The sequence below is a fragment of the Peromyscus californicus genome, unplaced genomic scaffold, assembly GCF_007827085.1.
Source record: "Peromyscus californicus insignis strain IS unplaced genomic scaffold, ASM782708v3 Scaffold_19__1_contigs__length_69161282, whole genome shotgun sequence".
NCBI lineage: Eukaryota > Metazoa > Chordata > Mammalia > Rodentia > Cricetidae > Peromyscus > Peromyscus californicus.
The window spans coordinates 10,076,381-10,091,458 of NW_026294491.1; the positions used below are offsets into that span (position 1 = coordinate 10,076,381).

The 15,078-nt window shown below is 53.3% G+C and overlaps 1 protein-coding gene and 1 long non-coding RNA gene across 6 annotated transcripts in view; one reads left to right on the top strand and one right to left on the bottom strand.

Moving 5' to 3' along the window:
• Positions 1–1,084: 1,084 nt before the first annotated feature.
• Positions 1,085–13,876, bottom strand: Pofut2 (protein O-fucosyltransferase 2). Of its 4 annotated transcripts, none has more exons than XR_008219792.1 (10): positions 13,712–13,876; positions 12,331–12,581; positions 10,590–10,734; positions 9,757–9,867; positions 6,437–6,503; positions 5,468–5,593; positions 3,791–3,971; positions 3,531–3,649; positions 2,844–2,997; positions 2,037–2,148 (listed from the first exon to the last, which is right to left on the bottom strand). XR_008219792.1 is itself a non-coding variant. In XM_052744595.1 (9 exons), exons 1-9 carry the CDS (start codon positions 13,840–13,842, stop codon positions 1,995–1,997), a joined length of 1,290 nt encoding a protein of 429 aa, XP_052600555.1. In that variant the 5' UTR covers positions 13,843–13,875; the 3' UTR covers positions 1,085–1,994. The 4 variants fall into 4 exon arrangements, 1 of the variants encoding a protein (XP_052600555.1); XR_008219790.1 differs by having other exon boundaries at positions 3,531–3,654; positions 13,712–13,875; XM_052744595.1 differs by lacking the exon at positions 2,844–2,997 and having other exon boundaries at positions 1,085–2,148; positions 3,531–3,654; positions 13,712–13,875.
• A 173-nt stretch (positions 13,877–14,049) lies between these two features.
• LOC128114534 (uncharacterized) overlaps positions 14,050–15,078 on the top strand; it is a 72,929-nt gene continuing 71,900 nt past the window's right edge. For both annotated transcript variants that reach the window (XR_008219793.1, XR_008219794.1), the window contains exon 1: positions 14,050–14,555. This is a non-coding gene — a long non-coding RNA (uncharacterized LOC128114534). The remainder of the gene's footprint in view (positions 14,556–15,078) is intronic.

Genomic DNA, 15,078 nt, shown 5'->3' on the forward strand with positions numbered 1-15,078 from the left:
GGCCACAAAGGACCCCCTAACCTGACTGATACCGGTAACAGCTCAGGCCAGTGTGGCTGCTGTGTTCATCTTCCTACATCTGAGAGCAGGGAAGACGGACGATGGGCGAGTTGTAAGCTCATAGCTGGTGCACTGAAAAATACACACCGCAAGTTGCATAAAATGTGAGGGCTGAGCGCAGACTGGTGCCCAGCAGGACATGTCTATGTGTCTAGCCCACGTGATGATGGTGACGAGGACACCAGTCATGCCCGCCTTGTTGGTGTCATCTGTACCAGTGTGGAGGTCAGGCTCCCCTGTTAAGAAATCCCTGGCAAAAGGGGCACCGTGGCAGTGTGACGGAAGGGGCAGAAGGGGGCTATGGCATGTACCTTGGCACAAGCAGCCGCTGTAATTCATGCTGAGTTGCAATTGTCAGCATCCCCAACCCCAGTAAAACAACACTGACCCAAATGACCCCATCAGTTCCCAGTTGTGGCCTGGCTTCTCCTGGACATAGTCAGCTCCCGGGTCTTCTGTTGAATTCGCTCATTTAGAGCCGTCCCAGTTCAGGGTGAACTGCAACCTACCTTTGTATAGAATTGAGCTGCAGGCTCACCAATGACCACTCCTGTGACCACTATCACAGCAACCCGTCTGTTTCCAGCAGATGAGCTAGCCACCCCTTTAGACAGCAGGAAGCCCACGAAGGCCGCAGCACATGAACTAGCCACCCTTTTAGACAGCAGGAAGCCCACGAAGGCTGTACTGCCATCTCCTTGGAGTCCAGAAGATGGGATCTTCAGATTTTCTATAGTTGGAGAATGCTTTTCCCCAACAGTCCTATCAAACAGTCCAACAAAGAGAACCAGGTTGTGGTGGACAGTGACAAGGTCCCCATGGCCAGATCCAAACCCCAGGTACCAGGACACACTGCTCTGTCCTGTCACACCTGGCTAGTTTGTCTTCTGCAGATCAACAAGGGTCTATACTGCACACTGCCAGGTGGACGAGACCTCATTCTCCCAAAAGGCACAGTTGTAGTCTACATGGCACAGCTCCTGAGCTAAGGAAGCAAAGTACTTAAGAGGCACCATTTCTGTGATTATAGCTTTCTTGAAAAAGTATTTTATTAATACACTTGGATGTACAAAGGGAAAAGAATAAATACATGATTCTACCTGGTGAGCTGAGTGAGCCACAAGACCTTTGTCTGTGCTCAGGGTCTACCTCGGTGCTTGGGAAGGAGACCTGGGCAGTAGCTGAGTGGGGGCTGCTCAGTGCACGGCACTGGGGGAGGGGGTGTACTGATGAGGTCGAGGACCCAAGGGTGCCCTGGTCAAGGCTGTGCTGACCCCGCCTCCTGTGCTGCAGCATGAGGCCTAGGACAGGGTTTCACAAAGCAGTGTGTGTCTCAGATGTGGCCTTTCGAAGGTCACTTCTGTCACTTCTCAAGTCTGTGTCTCAGCTGAGTGCAACGAGCCTGGGGACCCATGTGAGGTGAGGGAGTCCCTGGCACTCAAGGGCTGTCCTCAAGGTCCCAGCGTGCTGGTGAGAACAGTGCCCAAGCCGTCCACTGCAGGAGGAAATTAGCTGGGGCACCAGGCAGATGGAGGGTGAGGCAAAACCTGGCATCTGCTCACACTGGGCATGTGTGAATCAACCTTGGTAGACAGTTATACCAACATCTCAGGAGCCAGCATCCACACCCAAGGGTGTTACCACTCACTGGCCATCCTCAACTTGCTCAGGATGTGGCTGAAGGGCCTGTCAGGGCTGACAAATGTCCCTCACATTTCTGGACTAGCACACATGGGACATCTGTGATGGGGACATGGGTTCTCAAGTCCTGAAAGAAGACACAATTGTGAATCCTGAAGGGGGCGGAGCCTACACAGGTAGATGTCGGCCCGTGAACACAAAGGAGCACGGGCTTCAGGTGTGTTGCCCCCCAAGTGGAGGCCTCCTCTGGGACCCTGTGACCGAGTGACTGGCAGGTGGTGGAGAGGTGGGCCTCAGTAAGCAATCTTCCAGTGTGTGGGCTGCTCACATGCTTTCTCCTGGTCTCCACAAAACCGGTTGTATGTTGTCTTGGGGTCCAACCCCAAAATCTCTCTCTCTTCATGAATCCGAAAAGAAAATGTGGAGACTGAGGTGCCAATAAAAAACCTGCAGAGTAACGAGAGGTTACCTGGGACCAGCAATGGATTTATTAGTCACACACACACGCACGCACCTACCTGCATGGGTCATCCCATGCTTCAGCACCCACTCTGCCTTGCAGACACCCGTGTGTCTCTCCACTACAGACAGAGACCTCCACCTTGCTATACAACAAACACCAAGGACTCTGCGTCCATCCTGACACACTAGCAGTGGCAGGGACTCTCCATACATGCTGTCATAGCTAAGGGAGCCCCTTTTCCAGGGTCCTTCAGATTCTGGGGTGACAGAGAGATGCCGCCAGCCCTGACTCCTGTAGCCTGGCCCTCTGATGGCACCTAGTGACCAACTAATCCAAGAGAAGTTCTGGAGTGCTACATTACATGACTATCCTGGAACTCTGGGGCCTTAGGTGCAACCGCACCTGTGGAGGCAAGTATCGGGTGCGCTGTGCTGGTGACAATCAGCTGTATGAAGTGTCTTCTGAGCTGGGAACTGCGGTCAGTTCCTGAGACACAGCTTGTATCTAGTGGATCGTGGGAAGCACCCCAGGCAGAGAGAAGGGGCAAGCTCAGAGCCTCCTCCGAGAGCACTGACAGGGAAAAAGACAGAATGGCCTGGCTCCCCGTCACGCACACTGCACAAGCTATGCCTGCAAGGGCAGAGCAGCTAGTCCCACAGATCAAGAATGAGGCCCTCACCTGCCTACCCCTGGTGCTGGGACAGTGTCAGCGGGAACCGCAGAGGCCAGCACACAGCAGGAAAGCAGCGGTCACGGAGAGAAAAGCAGCAGGACAAGATGGGCACACACTAGCCTTCCTGTGCTAAGTGTGCACACTCCGAGCACCTCCGCATCTGGAGCCACAAGGAAAGGCACACATTCTGCCTTGATTCCCATTCTCCTCGGGGCATTCGAATCTGAGCCCACCCGGAGGGGCCTGCAGCTCACGTACAGAGGAGGGCCACAGGGCCAGCAGCCCTCACGGTCTCCCAGAGCGCTGAGACAGAGGCCTTTGGCTGCAGGCAGCTCTGTGTAGCTTCAGCAGCACAAACATGCCAAGGAAGCCAAACAGCCTGGGCAGGGTACATCCCTCGGGCAGACAGGAGCAGAAGGGGTGTGGGTATACTCCATGGAGAATGTGTGCAGGAAAGACCTGAAGGGTCCAGACCCACTGTTCATAGGAGCCAAGGAGACACTGGGCTGGGTGTTACAGTTTAGAGAGTAATGAAGCAAAAGGGGGCCAGAGAAGATGGACGGCCACAGCCACCTGCTCAACTGCTGAGTACTGGGGCAACAGGAACCCCTGAAAGGAGCGAGAGCCCCCTGGGCAAGCTGGACAGGAACCCCTGAAAAGAGCGAGAGCCCCCCGGGCAAGCTGGACAGGCACCTGGCATGAGCGCAGATCCACTGATCGATGATGGCCACACCTCCATCCTTGTACAGCTCCAGCTCCTCCCAAGTGGGCTCAAACCTCACCATTTCTGGAAGTAGCTTCCTCAGTTCTTCCTGCTCTGCGAGGCAAAGGATAGGCTGCTGATCCCCCAGAATGAACAGGTGCACTGTGGAGGGTCATCATGAAGACCTACACCTGCCCAGCATCCAACGGCGGTAAGAGGCCTAGCAAAGCATAGGCTTAGAACTGCCTACCCTTCCTGATAGCATCTGTGGCCACGAACACCTTGTCCAGCTGGTGAGTCTTCATGAGGCTGCGGATCTTCTTCACAGCACCCTCCAGGCTGGGCACATCCTCCCTGTGGCCCCAGATGAAGTCCTTTCTTCTCAGGTGGACTCCGAGGTAGGGGCCGCCGAGCGCCGAGCCCAGTTTGACCTACAAAAGGCAGGGATGTGGGGAAATGATGAGGAGAGCTCACCCAGGTGTCCTGGGAAGCAGAGAGAGGGACAAACATGTCCTCGAAAGTATCCCTCCAGCCTAACTGAGTCTCACACAGAATCTCCTGGGGGGAATGGATGTCTTGGTAAGACCACAAAGGAATCAATCATCACAAATGCTTTATCTGAGCGAAATGAAAACCATAAATGAACCACCAGGAAAAAAAAATGAAAATAAAAAAGCTACTTAATACTTTCTTCTAGGCAAGACCACCAAAGCACAGACCACCCACAGGCCAAACAGGTACGGTGGAGTCCTAACATCCACTGACGACACAGAGGAGGTGCCAACCATGCCAGTCAAAGGGAAAGATGACACAGGAAACGCAGCTTTGAGGGGAAAGGACACATACAGCAAGGAAAGGACCAACGGACTGAAGGAGCTTGTTGTAGACTATTATTTTAAGACGTGTTACATTTGTTTGTACCATGGAACATTTTTCTAATGATGCAAAGATGTGTTGCATTCTTTTATGCTGCATTTATTTAAGTCTGTGAAGCTGTGTTACTTTGCCTGTTTAAAACACCTGATGAGCTAATAAAGAGCTGAACAGCTAATAGCGAGGCAGGAGAAAGGATAGGCGGGGCTGGCAGGCAGAGAGAATAAAAGGAGAAATCCAGGAGAAGACGAGGAACAAGAAAAGAAGAAAGAACAAGAAAACAAGGAGAAGAGGACGCTAGGGGCCAGCCACACAGCCGCATAGCCAGTAAGAGTGAAAGTAAGATATACAGAAGTAAGAAAAGGAAAAAGCCCAGGGGCAAAAAGATAAATGGGATCATTTAAAGTTAAGAAAAACTGGCTACAAATAAGCCAAGCTAAGGCTGGGCATTTATAATTAAGAATAAGCCTCAGTGTACGATTTAATTGGGAGCTGGGTGGCGGGTCCCCCCAAAAGCGCCAAGAGAGCAAAAACAACCAACTACAGAAGCTCTGCGACAGGCGGGCTGGCCTGCTTCCTTTCTGCTGTGTGGAGGCCACAGAAAATGCTGACGACTCATCTTTCAATGCCTACTTCTGCTTAGTGTGCCCCCCCACCCCCACCCCACCCCCCACACTTCCTTTTTTCCTTTTTTTAAATATTTTTATTTTTGAGACAAGGTTTCTCTACTTAGCCCAGGCTGGCCTGGAGCCCACAGCCTTCCTGCTTCCACCTCTGAAGACTGGGGTCATCGGCATGTGCCACCATGCTGGGCAGAATCTGCAGACTTATATATATCTCCTATTTTATGTTAACAATAATGTTCCCACTTCAATAAAGAGAAATCTGTATAAGTCCTGTCCATAACTCTGCATCAAGACAAGGATTCAGAGGAGCTTGCCCTGCAGCTCTCCTGAAGGTCAGATACTGGAATATAATAGCCACAGGACAGACATGCTAGCCTAAGAGCTGAGCCCATCCCTAGTTCCTTCTCGGCCAAGAGCAGCACAGCTACCTTCATCCGCGTCCAGTCTTCCTCCGGGACCATCTTATCGGCGGCATCCGTGGAGTTGAGGTGCTGGCTCCTGAACTCATCTCCCACAGCCCGCAAGTGCTTTGCAAATACCATGCTGCGCCGGGTCTGCACGAACAGGGCTGAGCTGAGTGTCACGAGGCCTTCGGATGAAGGAGCAGTCACAACTTCACTATCCAGCACCGGCGCCTCCTTTCCGCAGGCTGCCACTGGCAAGGATCCTCAGCCCTCCTAGCTGGGTCCTTCTGTGCCAACTACAGGGCCTCTAGTTAATCCCTGAGCACTCAAGCAGCAGTGGTGTCACCCACAGAGATGGGGATGGGCCCATGTAGGGCCACTTCAGGGAGGGGCTCCCCTCCCCCAGGCAGCCCAGAGTCGGGCCTGTCTAGGCTGCAAGGCTGGCCTGCACCATCTGCCCTTGGCCAGCAAGGCCATGCAGCCTCATCACCTCCGTGTCTGCCCAGCTCCTGGCTTTATAGTTTGCCTGATTCAGGCTTCATTTTTCCTAAACTGAACCAAACTGGATGATTCTGTCTCTGTTGGAATCCAAATGCTTTAGGAGCAGGGTTGCTGTTCCCGGCCTGACACCGGCTCAGGTCAGCCAGTGTCCCCTCTAAGCAGAAATGGTTCATGGTGTTGGGACTCACTGCACCAAGTGTCCCCTTCCCCAAACCAAAGGAGAAATGTCACGAGTGTAGTCACCCACAGGTGCAGAGAGGACAAGTCACGGGCTGCATGCCACCCACGGCAAGACCACCATGTTTACGGCACGGAGCATGGCTCAGCGGAGCATCGTTGAGTCACTCAGTACCACAGCTTGAGTCAGACAGATCCCCGCTTCACAGCCATGATTGCACAGCCCAGGGTTTCAGTCAGCAAGGGTCAAAGTTGCTGTTGAATGTGAAGTTTTCAAAACATGAACACATGCAGAGGCCACTGTGAGGTACTCACATCCCAGTACTCTCTGCCTCCATAGTGGTCATGAAGCAGGTTTTCAGCTCGGTCCAACATCACAGACCTGCATTTAAATAAGGGAAAAATAAAAGATTTCAACCATCTAAGAGTTAAAATGTTTATATTTGCACTTTCCAAGAACGGGAAAGCCTTGGGCCCCAATAGTGAGAGTTTGTTGGAGACCCTAAATGGGAGCATCCTGCAAGTCCCTGCAGAGCTGTGAGCAGGGGAAAGAGGACATTAGCACTAAAAGGACACACTGCCAGTCCGGTGGGTGTGCCAAGGGTCTGTCACCTATCACACAGGAGAGCAAGGCTGTGGTTCCACAAGGCACAAGAACATGCTCGCTCCTGTTACAAAGGAAGAGGGCCACCCCTGGGGGTCTCCAAGTCTCAAGCCCGTACTACCATCTTCCCTGAGAGGACCAGGGACTGAGGAAGCGAGCCTGTCACCAAAGCCTTTCCTCTCACCACTGACTGCAGCTGTAAGGGGAACGTGGAAACTGAAACTCACACTGGGACCCAGAGGACTTAAGGACACTGAGATGACACAGGGTGGAGCAGAAACCCAGAAGCCGTTCCACAATAGGCTGTTCCACAATAGGCCATGGAAATTTACCAGTGTGCAAAAATATCCATTTTACAGAGAAAATAAAGGTAAAATATTTAAACTTGGGGCTTTACAGACTAACATTTCAAAAGATTCCCAGTCAGAAACAAGCAAGCAGACAGTAGACTCTTTCTCCTTACTCTCCCATGTCAGAGTCTGGGGCTTTGCATGGGCACCAGCTTTATACCAACGGCTCAGATGACCCGCATGAAAAGTGCACCCACCACAGCCATTTCAGTTCTGGGCACAACCCTACATTTCTACTTCCTCAATGTGTGCACAGAGGATTCGCTACAAAAATGCTCCAGTCTGTAGCAGCTCAGACCAAGATGGGCTGATTCCATGAACTCACTTCGATTGGTGCAGAGGCTAAAACTGTGGGGATGGCCATGCGTCCTAACAGTGCCCAAGGTGCTCAGCTAAGTGAGGGCATGAACAAGCAGCCATGTGGAGAATGCCTAGATGGCATCCACCTGTGTTTAAGACGTAGCCACACATGTGAAGAGGAGTCTGGCGGAAGGGCATTCCTAAAGGGAAATGGGAAAGTCGGTGGCTGCCTCTGACTTCCAAACAGCACTGTCTTCTGATCATAAAATAGACAGCGATACGTGTGCTGTCACAAGTACAGTTAGACAAACTGGTCAAAAGGACACGGGTCCCCTCCATCCCCAGGGACTTCCCAAGAGGCCTGGTTAGCATCACTGCCCAACACACATTCCTGCCTACCTCCTGGCACATGCCTGGCACTGAGCCCCGCACACATGGAGCCTAATGTCTCACAGCCTGATGATACTCTGTTGCTGAACGAGCAGCATAGAGGGTCTTAGCTGAGCAGTGTTTAGACTTGAGCACATCCCTTAAGCTGTCCATCACTGAAGGGTGTTGGCTTGGGGTTGCCACGGAGGCCTCTGGCAGGTGTGAGGACAGACAGACAGTGTTACTGAAGAGGATGGATAGACGGCTTTGCTGTGCCACAGATCTGTGATCTACAAGCTTAAGTCAAGTCCTCAGCAGTGTGACCTGACTCTCCTGCCCAGGGCAGTGCCGGTCAGCTACCTGCCTCCTGTGGTGGGAGCCTGGGGGTGGGGCATACCTGTTCTGCCCAAAGCTGCCTGTGCTCATTTTCCTGTGGGCTTCCTGCCAGGCACCTGCTGATTCAGGGACAGTGGACAGTCTCATCCTTCTCAAATATGCTGCTGCCTCGCCTTCTCTGTAGTCCATCTCCTCAGTTTTTAATGGACACTGGCCGGACTTCTAGATTTTATAATAATTTAATTGGCTAGTGTTTTCCATACCTTGCTTAGCAGCTATCCCCACCCTAAGATCCTGGGGCTGTGCTCTGACAGCTGACAGTTCTCCTGCCCAGGAGGTCATCGACCCACCTGGAGTTGGGTGTTCTGGTACTGAAGTGGGCGGTAGTGTCACCTCCTCTGCCCACACAGCACCCCTCCCACTGCTCCTGAATCACAGCCGTCTATTCTCAGTCCCTCTCTGGACTCAGCTCCATTCTAGCCCCTCAACATGAGAGGAGAAACTGACCCTAACATCATGCACCTCACAGGAACAGGCTGTTGGGTTTTGTTTGTAAATCCAGGCACTGGAATACATAAGGCCTGGTCCTGAGACAGCGTTAATGCTGAACCCCACCAGGCATGAAACGAGGGCCAGGTCCCTCCACATCGGGTGAGCATCTGCTTCTGTATGGAACCAGAGCCAGTCACAACATGCTCAGTGGTGGCAGGGAGGCTGCAGTGTCCAGGCCCACTGTGGCTGGCTGCTCTGAGCAGACCAAGGCTAAGCAAGTGGATTCTGTGGACAGCATCATGGCCAAAGGCTCCAGAAGCCTTGGAGGAGACACGGAGCCTGACAGGAGGAGTGTGGTCTAGAGTGCCCTGACTAGCACGATGCTCACAGCTAGCTGCTGGAGACACTGAGGGAACTGAAGGGGCAGACAGGACTTGAGACTCAAGGATGCCTGCAGCACGTTCCTGGGACGTGGCACTCAGGCACTTCCTCACAGACTCATGCCTGCCCCGCCCCCCCCCCCCCATTCCTGGGTGGACCCCTTCCTTATGCCTGTTACCAAGGGGAGGAGCAGCTGCCCTCACCTACTGTAACCTCCTGATTCCAAAAAACAGGGTGTGCTTTATGACCCCCAACCTTCAGGAGAGAAAGGACTAAGACAGCACGAGGCACTACTTCCAAAGCCCCAGTGCTCGAGCCCAGGAGACGCCACCTTCCAGCCATGACCCAGATCCCTGCAACCTCCACTGTTCACGCTACCTCCACGGGACACACCATCACCTTCTCACACACACCCCCATACACACTCCCAGCCAGCCTGGGATCCTCATGGCTCCCCAAAGAGGAATGGAAAGAGAAGCCACGAGTGTGTCCTGCCTCCAACGTCCACAGCTGCCACTCAGGGCACAGGAGGTGGATGACAGTGTAAGGGTAAAGTGGCTTTACTGAGCAAGAAGTTCAGGAGAGTGCAGACCGTTCTCACACTCACAGTGCCAGAGCACAGCAGACAACCCTGGGCTGGATTCTCTCTAGGCTTCTTCTTCCAGGACACACAGTCTCCTGCAGCCTAGTCCATGGCTGTGGAGGTGGGCACCCCACAGACTGCTGGAGTGCAGGGAGGGACTTGGTGAGGTATCAGGATGGTGACATACAAAGCCGTCACAGTGGAGGGCCCGGGCACTTACCGAGCAGACGTGTTCTTTAAAAGCACAGGCGCTACAATGGAAGCTGAGCCCTGGACCGACAGGCAGGAGACATTCAGACCCCGCGTTTCCTCATAGCCCCAAAACCAGCCTCTGGAAAACAGAACCCAGCCCGTCTGTCAGCCTGCGTGCTCTCCCCCAGGAACAGATGAGGGGCGTGCAGATGCAGGAGCACAGTCCTGCTGACCCCACCCCCTCGCTCTGCGGCTCACAGGCTAGCACTACGGACAACCAGGTTCTTGTAAGAACTATGAGAAAATCCACAGAACTCAACATTCCCCAGTCATTGACAGGAGATGGGCAGTGGAGAAGGAGGTAACAGAAGCCATGGCTCAGCCAGACAGCCATGTTCTCCAAACAACTCCTCTTCCAAGAGGACTCTCGTACATCACACATGGAGGGTGCTAAGTGACAGCCAGGACTTTGGGGCTAAGACCACCATTCCCATGCCAAGCTCAAGTGTACATAAAAGGTGAGGGGAGCTGGGCATGGTACATGACTATACACTCAGTGCTTCGGAGGCTAATACAGGAAGATTTGAAGTCAGAGGCGGCACTGAGATACACACTGAGAGCTTTCTTTGAACACAGAAGAACTGGAGAGATGTAGCTCAAATGGTGGAGGGCCTGCTTAGCATGCACAGGACCCTAGGTTCAACCCCCAGACCACAAAAAATAAAGTAAAAAAGTAAGGGTATCTTAGTGAGGTTCTTTAAAGACCCTATGAGGTAAGCTACACCAGAATGTACCAGGGCTCAGGGGCGGGCCCTCGGGACAGTCTCTGTGAACCATGTGGGGCCTGGACCACGGCGCTACCTGTAATACTCATGCTTGTCCTGTGAATACAGCAGAGGGTCAATGCAGGGCCGCTCGTCCACCTTCTCTTCCCAGGTGCCCTCCTTCCAGCCCTCAGCGTAACCTTGCAGGACATACACCTGGTCGATAAAGGGCCCGCCGGACTCTGAAAGAGACCCCAGAGGACGTGCCACATGACAGGGACCACAGCTGCATGTACAGCTGTGCACCACACACAATGGCTTTCGTGATTTAGTTAAGGCCTCCTTAGTTCACAGAGGCTTGGTAAAGCGTCCAAAGCAGCCAGCGGAATCAATGACATGAGCATGTGGCCTGGGGGGACAGAAGGGAATGCACTGAGGTCTCTTTGGCCTCTCCGTCACCTGCTTTTCCCCACTGTCCCCTAACACACTGGAGCAGGCCAAACTTCACCCCCTCTCCTGTTGCTGCCTTGGACTGTTCCCCGAGCGTAGGTTGACCCGACTGGTAAGTTCCCCTCCAAAGCTTGTTCCCACTCTCAAGACCCCCAGCATGTCCTATCATCATGTCTACTTCACCATTAACCCCCAGCGAGAGGAGTCCCAGGAAGGTTTGTGTTCTCCTTACCTGTTACAACCACCAGAACCACCAGCCATACCCAAAGTACCAAGAAGTGTGTCTGGAAGACGACCCAAGTTATGGCAAGTGGCAAAAAATCAATCTCTATGTCTTTATATTCACACTGCATGAGGCCTGCATATGGCTGATGGACCTGAGGCCCAAGATGGGCAGCTCCCCTCAGACCAATCATGCATCAAGCGCTGGGCTGATCCCAGCACAGCTTTATCCTGGTAGTCCTGCACCCATGGCACAGGTACCATCTTCCGTGGGCTTCCCCAGGCCTAGTCCAGCTGGAGGGACGGAGGTTCGGTGGCAGCAAGGAGAATCAGCCCTGTGCCTCCAGATGCCATACTAAATGGCAAGGGCCCCGACTATACCTTTCCCACAGTGAGAAATCACTGCCCTTGCCCTACAGAGAGGTATGGGCAGCTTCTCCAGGCACTCAAGACTGAGGCTCAGGCAAAGGTCAGGCTATCTTAGGTGAGTCTGGCACCCTAAAAAACCAATCCCAGCTCCTGTTTTCCAGGACCCACAAACAAGTCTGGGAGCTGGGCTAGGAAAGGGTATATTCTAAGCATGCATTTACTGACTTTGCATCTTCAGCCTGAATGAAAAAGAAAAAGTACCACTTGCGCTCCCATGTTCCCAGGACTGACTATAATGCAGAACACGTTTGATAGTGATGAGATCTGGGGAGGGAACCACGTCCTGGAAATACATCCTCCTGAGGCAGCAGTTCTGAGCAGGGGGCAGAGGTCACAGAGGAGTAAGGATCTGATGCACACCACTGGTACCAGCCAGCGCAGCAGAAGAAAGGATCTGTCTTCCCACCAAAGCCACAGTCAACTCTAAACACCTCTGTACCCAGAAAAGCTTGATGCCTCTCACCAAGTGGGAGCAGGGTGAAGTCAAGCAACAGGCTTCTTCACAGATCCCTCACCAGCGTGGTGCAACCCACGCAGGTGTGCATCTCTCAGCTAAGATGGCCTTTCCGCTGCTTTCTCATCAGTACTCTGACCACACCTGCCATGGCTGTTCAGCCCTGCTTCCCTGGAGAAACCACGGAAGCAAGCGCTACAGCAGGGCTAAGTGGAAAGTGCTGGCCAGGCTGGGCCAGGAAGCCGCCGGACGAAAAGCCTCCCAGCTTGATGCCCGGCCTCACCTGCAATGAACTGCTCATACTCAATGACCGGGATGTTTTTATTGAGACTCGGAAGATCAAAAAACTCGGACCAGGGAATCCGGACCTGATGGATGTCAGGGCTTTGCCAGTGGTACAGCCGGCCCCATGGGGGCAGGACAAGCACCCACTCCTCAGTCTTCAGTAATGTCTTCAGCAAGGATGCAACTCGGATATAGACATCCCTGCGGAGATTGAAGCCTTCTGGGGGGTTGACATCATACAGAAGGTACCTGAGCAGGGAGCAAGACACAGGCTTTGAGTTGTGAGGGCCCTTCACAGAGCACCCATTCCCAGCTTGCAGAGAGGGTAGTTACTATGTGACAATGACCTGCAGACCTCACGAGTGCAAACAGCAGACAAGCACTGTCTGACAATCCTCAATGTCAGTGGAACCTCGGAGGCCAAGCCTGAGAATCAGTACCGTAGCCATTTCCAGGCTATCTAGTCCAAAGACCCCTTCATACTCTGAACAATTACTGAGGCCCACAAAGGGCTGTTGTTTATTCAGGGATGCCAAACCTTTGACAATGAGGCATGATGTTGTCATCAATAAATATGGTGGGCTGCATTCATAGCTATCCTGAGATGTGTGTGTGTGGCCAATGGGCACAGGTTGGACAGGTCTGGTTTACGAATTAGACCTATTGACAGTTCCTGTGTGGAAGCTAAGGCTAGAAGTATCCATTCATTCACTCGAAAAGAACAACAATCTCATTATGTTAACAAAGATTATTTTAAATGAAGAATGAGCACCTTCACAATAAAAAGAGTGAAGAGGATGGTAGTAATGCTTTTAATTTTTGAAATCAATTTTAGGTCTGGCTATACCTGGGTGCTCCAGGTGTTTTTGCATTATCACAGGCCTGGTTGGCCGGTGGAAAAACTCCCCCGTACATTAATGACACTTGAGAAAGTCAAATAACGATGTAGGTTCTAAAACTTTAGGCCCTCGCCAAAGCAAGAGGCAATCCCAGGCAGGCTTCACGCACATCGTCACTGGCTTTGCTTGCACCGGACCGCTCCTGGGTTACTCTAGTTTGGGAAATACCGGCCGCGGAGGAAGACGACAGTAACTTCTGTCCTACCGCTGGCGCTCAAGATGGGCCTCGGAACAGGACGCCCGAGTCGACCGTGGGCCAGCCAGCGTGACCAAAGCCGGGCTCCACCTACGCTCCTGGACCTTCTGGTAGAGATCTCTCGGAAGTAGACGGCCAGCTCAGACCCTTATCAAGGCCAGGGCGACCTTCGCCAAACAAGCTTCACTTTTACAGTCTGCGTGCGCAGCCCCGGCCCCGCTGCCCCCGCCCTACTGCTGACCCTGTCCCAGATGCCCGGCCCGGCATGGCGTGGACACGCTTACCGTCTGCGGGACGCCGCCCCCGACAGGATGTCCGCCGCCGACTGGCCAGGCCAGAACTCCTCTCCTGAAGCCGAGACCGGTCGCCAAAATCCCACGGCCAGCAGCATGCAGACGACGCTGAGCGCCGCCATGGCCCCGGCGGCCACGCACTTCCTGCTACCCTATCTCCGCCCCCCCGGAAGCGCGCCTGGCTGCCCCGCGGAGCGCGTCTCCAGTAGCTACGGCAACGCGGCAAGTCCCACCATGCGCACGCGCCTCACGTCGTCCTGGGGCGGGTGGGTGGGTGTGGGCGTGGCTGAGAGGGTGTGGTCTGGGGAGGGGCGGGGCCCCAGCGCAGTGCTGCTTCCCGCGCAGTTCTTGGCTACGGTCTTCCCGCGTTCGCAGAGCTGCACCGCGGCGGCCCGGCCGGGCGGAGTTGCAGGGTCATCATTGTGCGGTGCGCAGGATGGCCCAAGAGCAGGGAGAGCTTGCTTGGGTCTCACCTGGTACATATTAAGCTGCACGATGCCGGGCATTCTGGTCGCCAGGTGCTGTACGGTGCCTTAGAACTGGGTGTGGGCGCAACTGGCTATAGGCACTGGTTATGCTGGACGCTAGGTGAGCGACCTTCCGAAGCAAGAAGGAGGACCGAGCACTGGCCTCCAGGAGAGGGGACGGGAGCCAGACCCGAGAGCGCTCTCCATTCCACGGAGCCCTCTAGCGCTAGGCGCGTGGAGCAGCATTGGGATCAGAGGACCTGGAATGATGGACGTAGTGAAGTGACAGCTCTGAGCTTTCCTGGAAATGCCTGGTTCGTCATTGAGTGACTCTCTGGCTTTGCTGTTTAAGCTGCATCCCCGTGGAGGTATCTAGAACCAAGTGTGATAAGTTGAGCTTCATCAAAAAGTAAAACCTAGTCTTTGAAAGTCAGGGGTAAGAAAATGAAAAGACAGAGACTGGGAGAAAGCATTCAGAATATAATAATTACCTAACAGAGGACTTGTGTCCAGTCGTAGAAAGATCTTTAAAGTATCAGGAGTACTTGAAGAAGATGTAGGTGACGAAATGAAAAAAAAAAAAAAAGAAAGAAAGACAGCATACATACGATGGATGGACAAGAGGAAGGCTGTTTCCTATCCATAGGTCTTGGAGAAGTGGATATTAAAATGCTGGGATTACAACATGATGAGCTTGTGAAGTTGTGGGACAACGGATTCCCACATACTGCTGATAGGAGTGAAAAGTGGCATACCACTCTGGAATCAGCTTGACAGTTTCTGTTCTGTCCTGGCTGACCCTGGCTGAAGTTGCCCCTAGAGCTGTAGTAGGGGAGGTAGTTCAGGGGTGGGGGGAAATTCCCCAGAGCATCCCAAGAGGGAGTGCGAAGT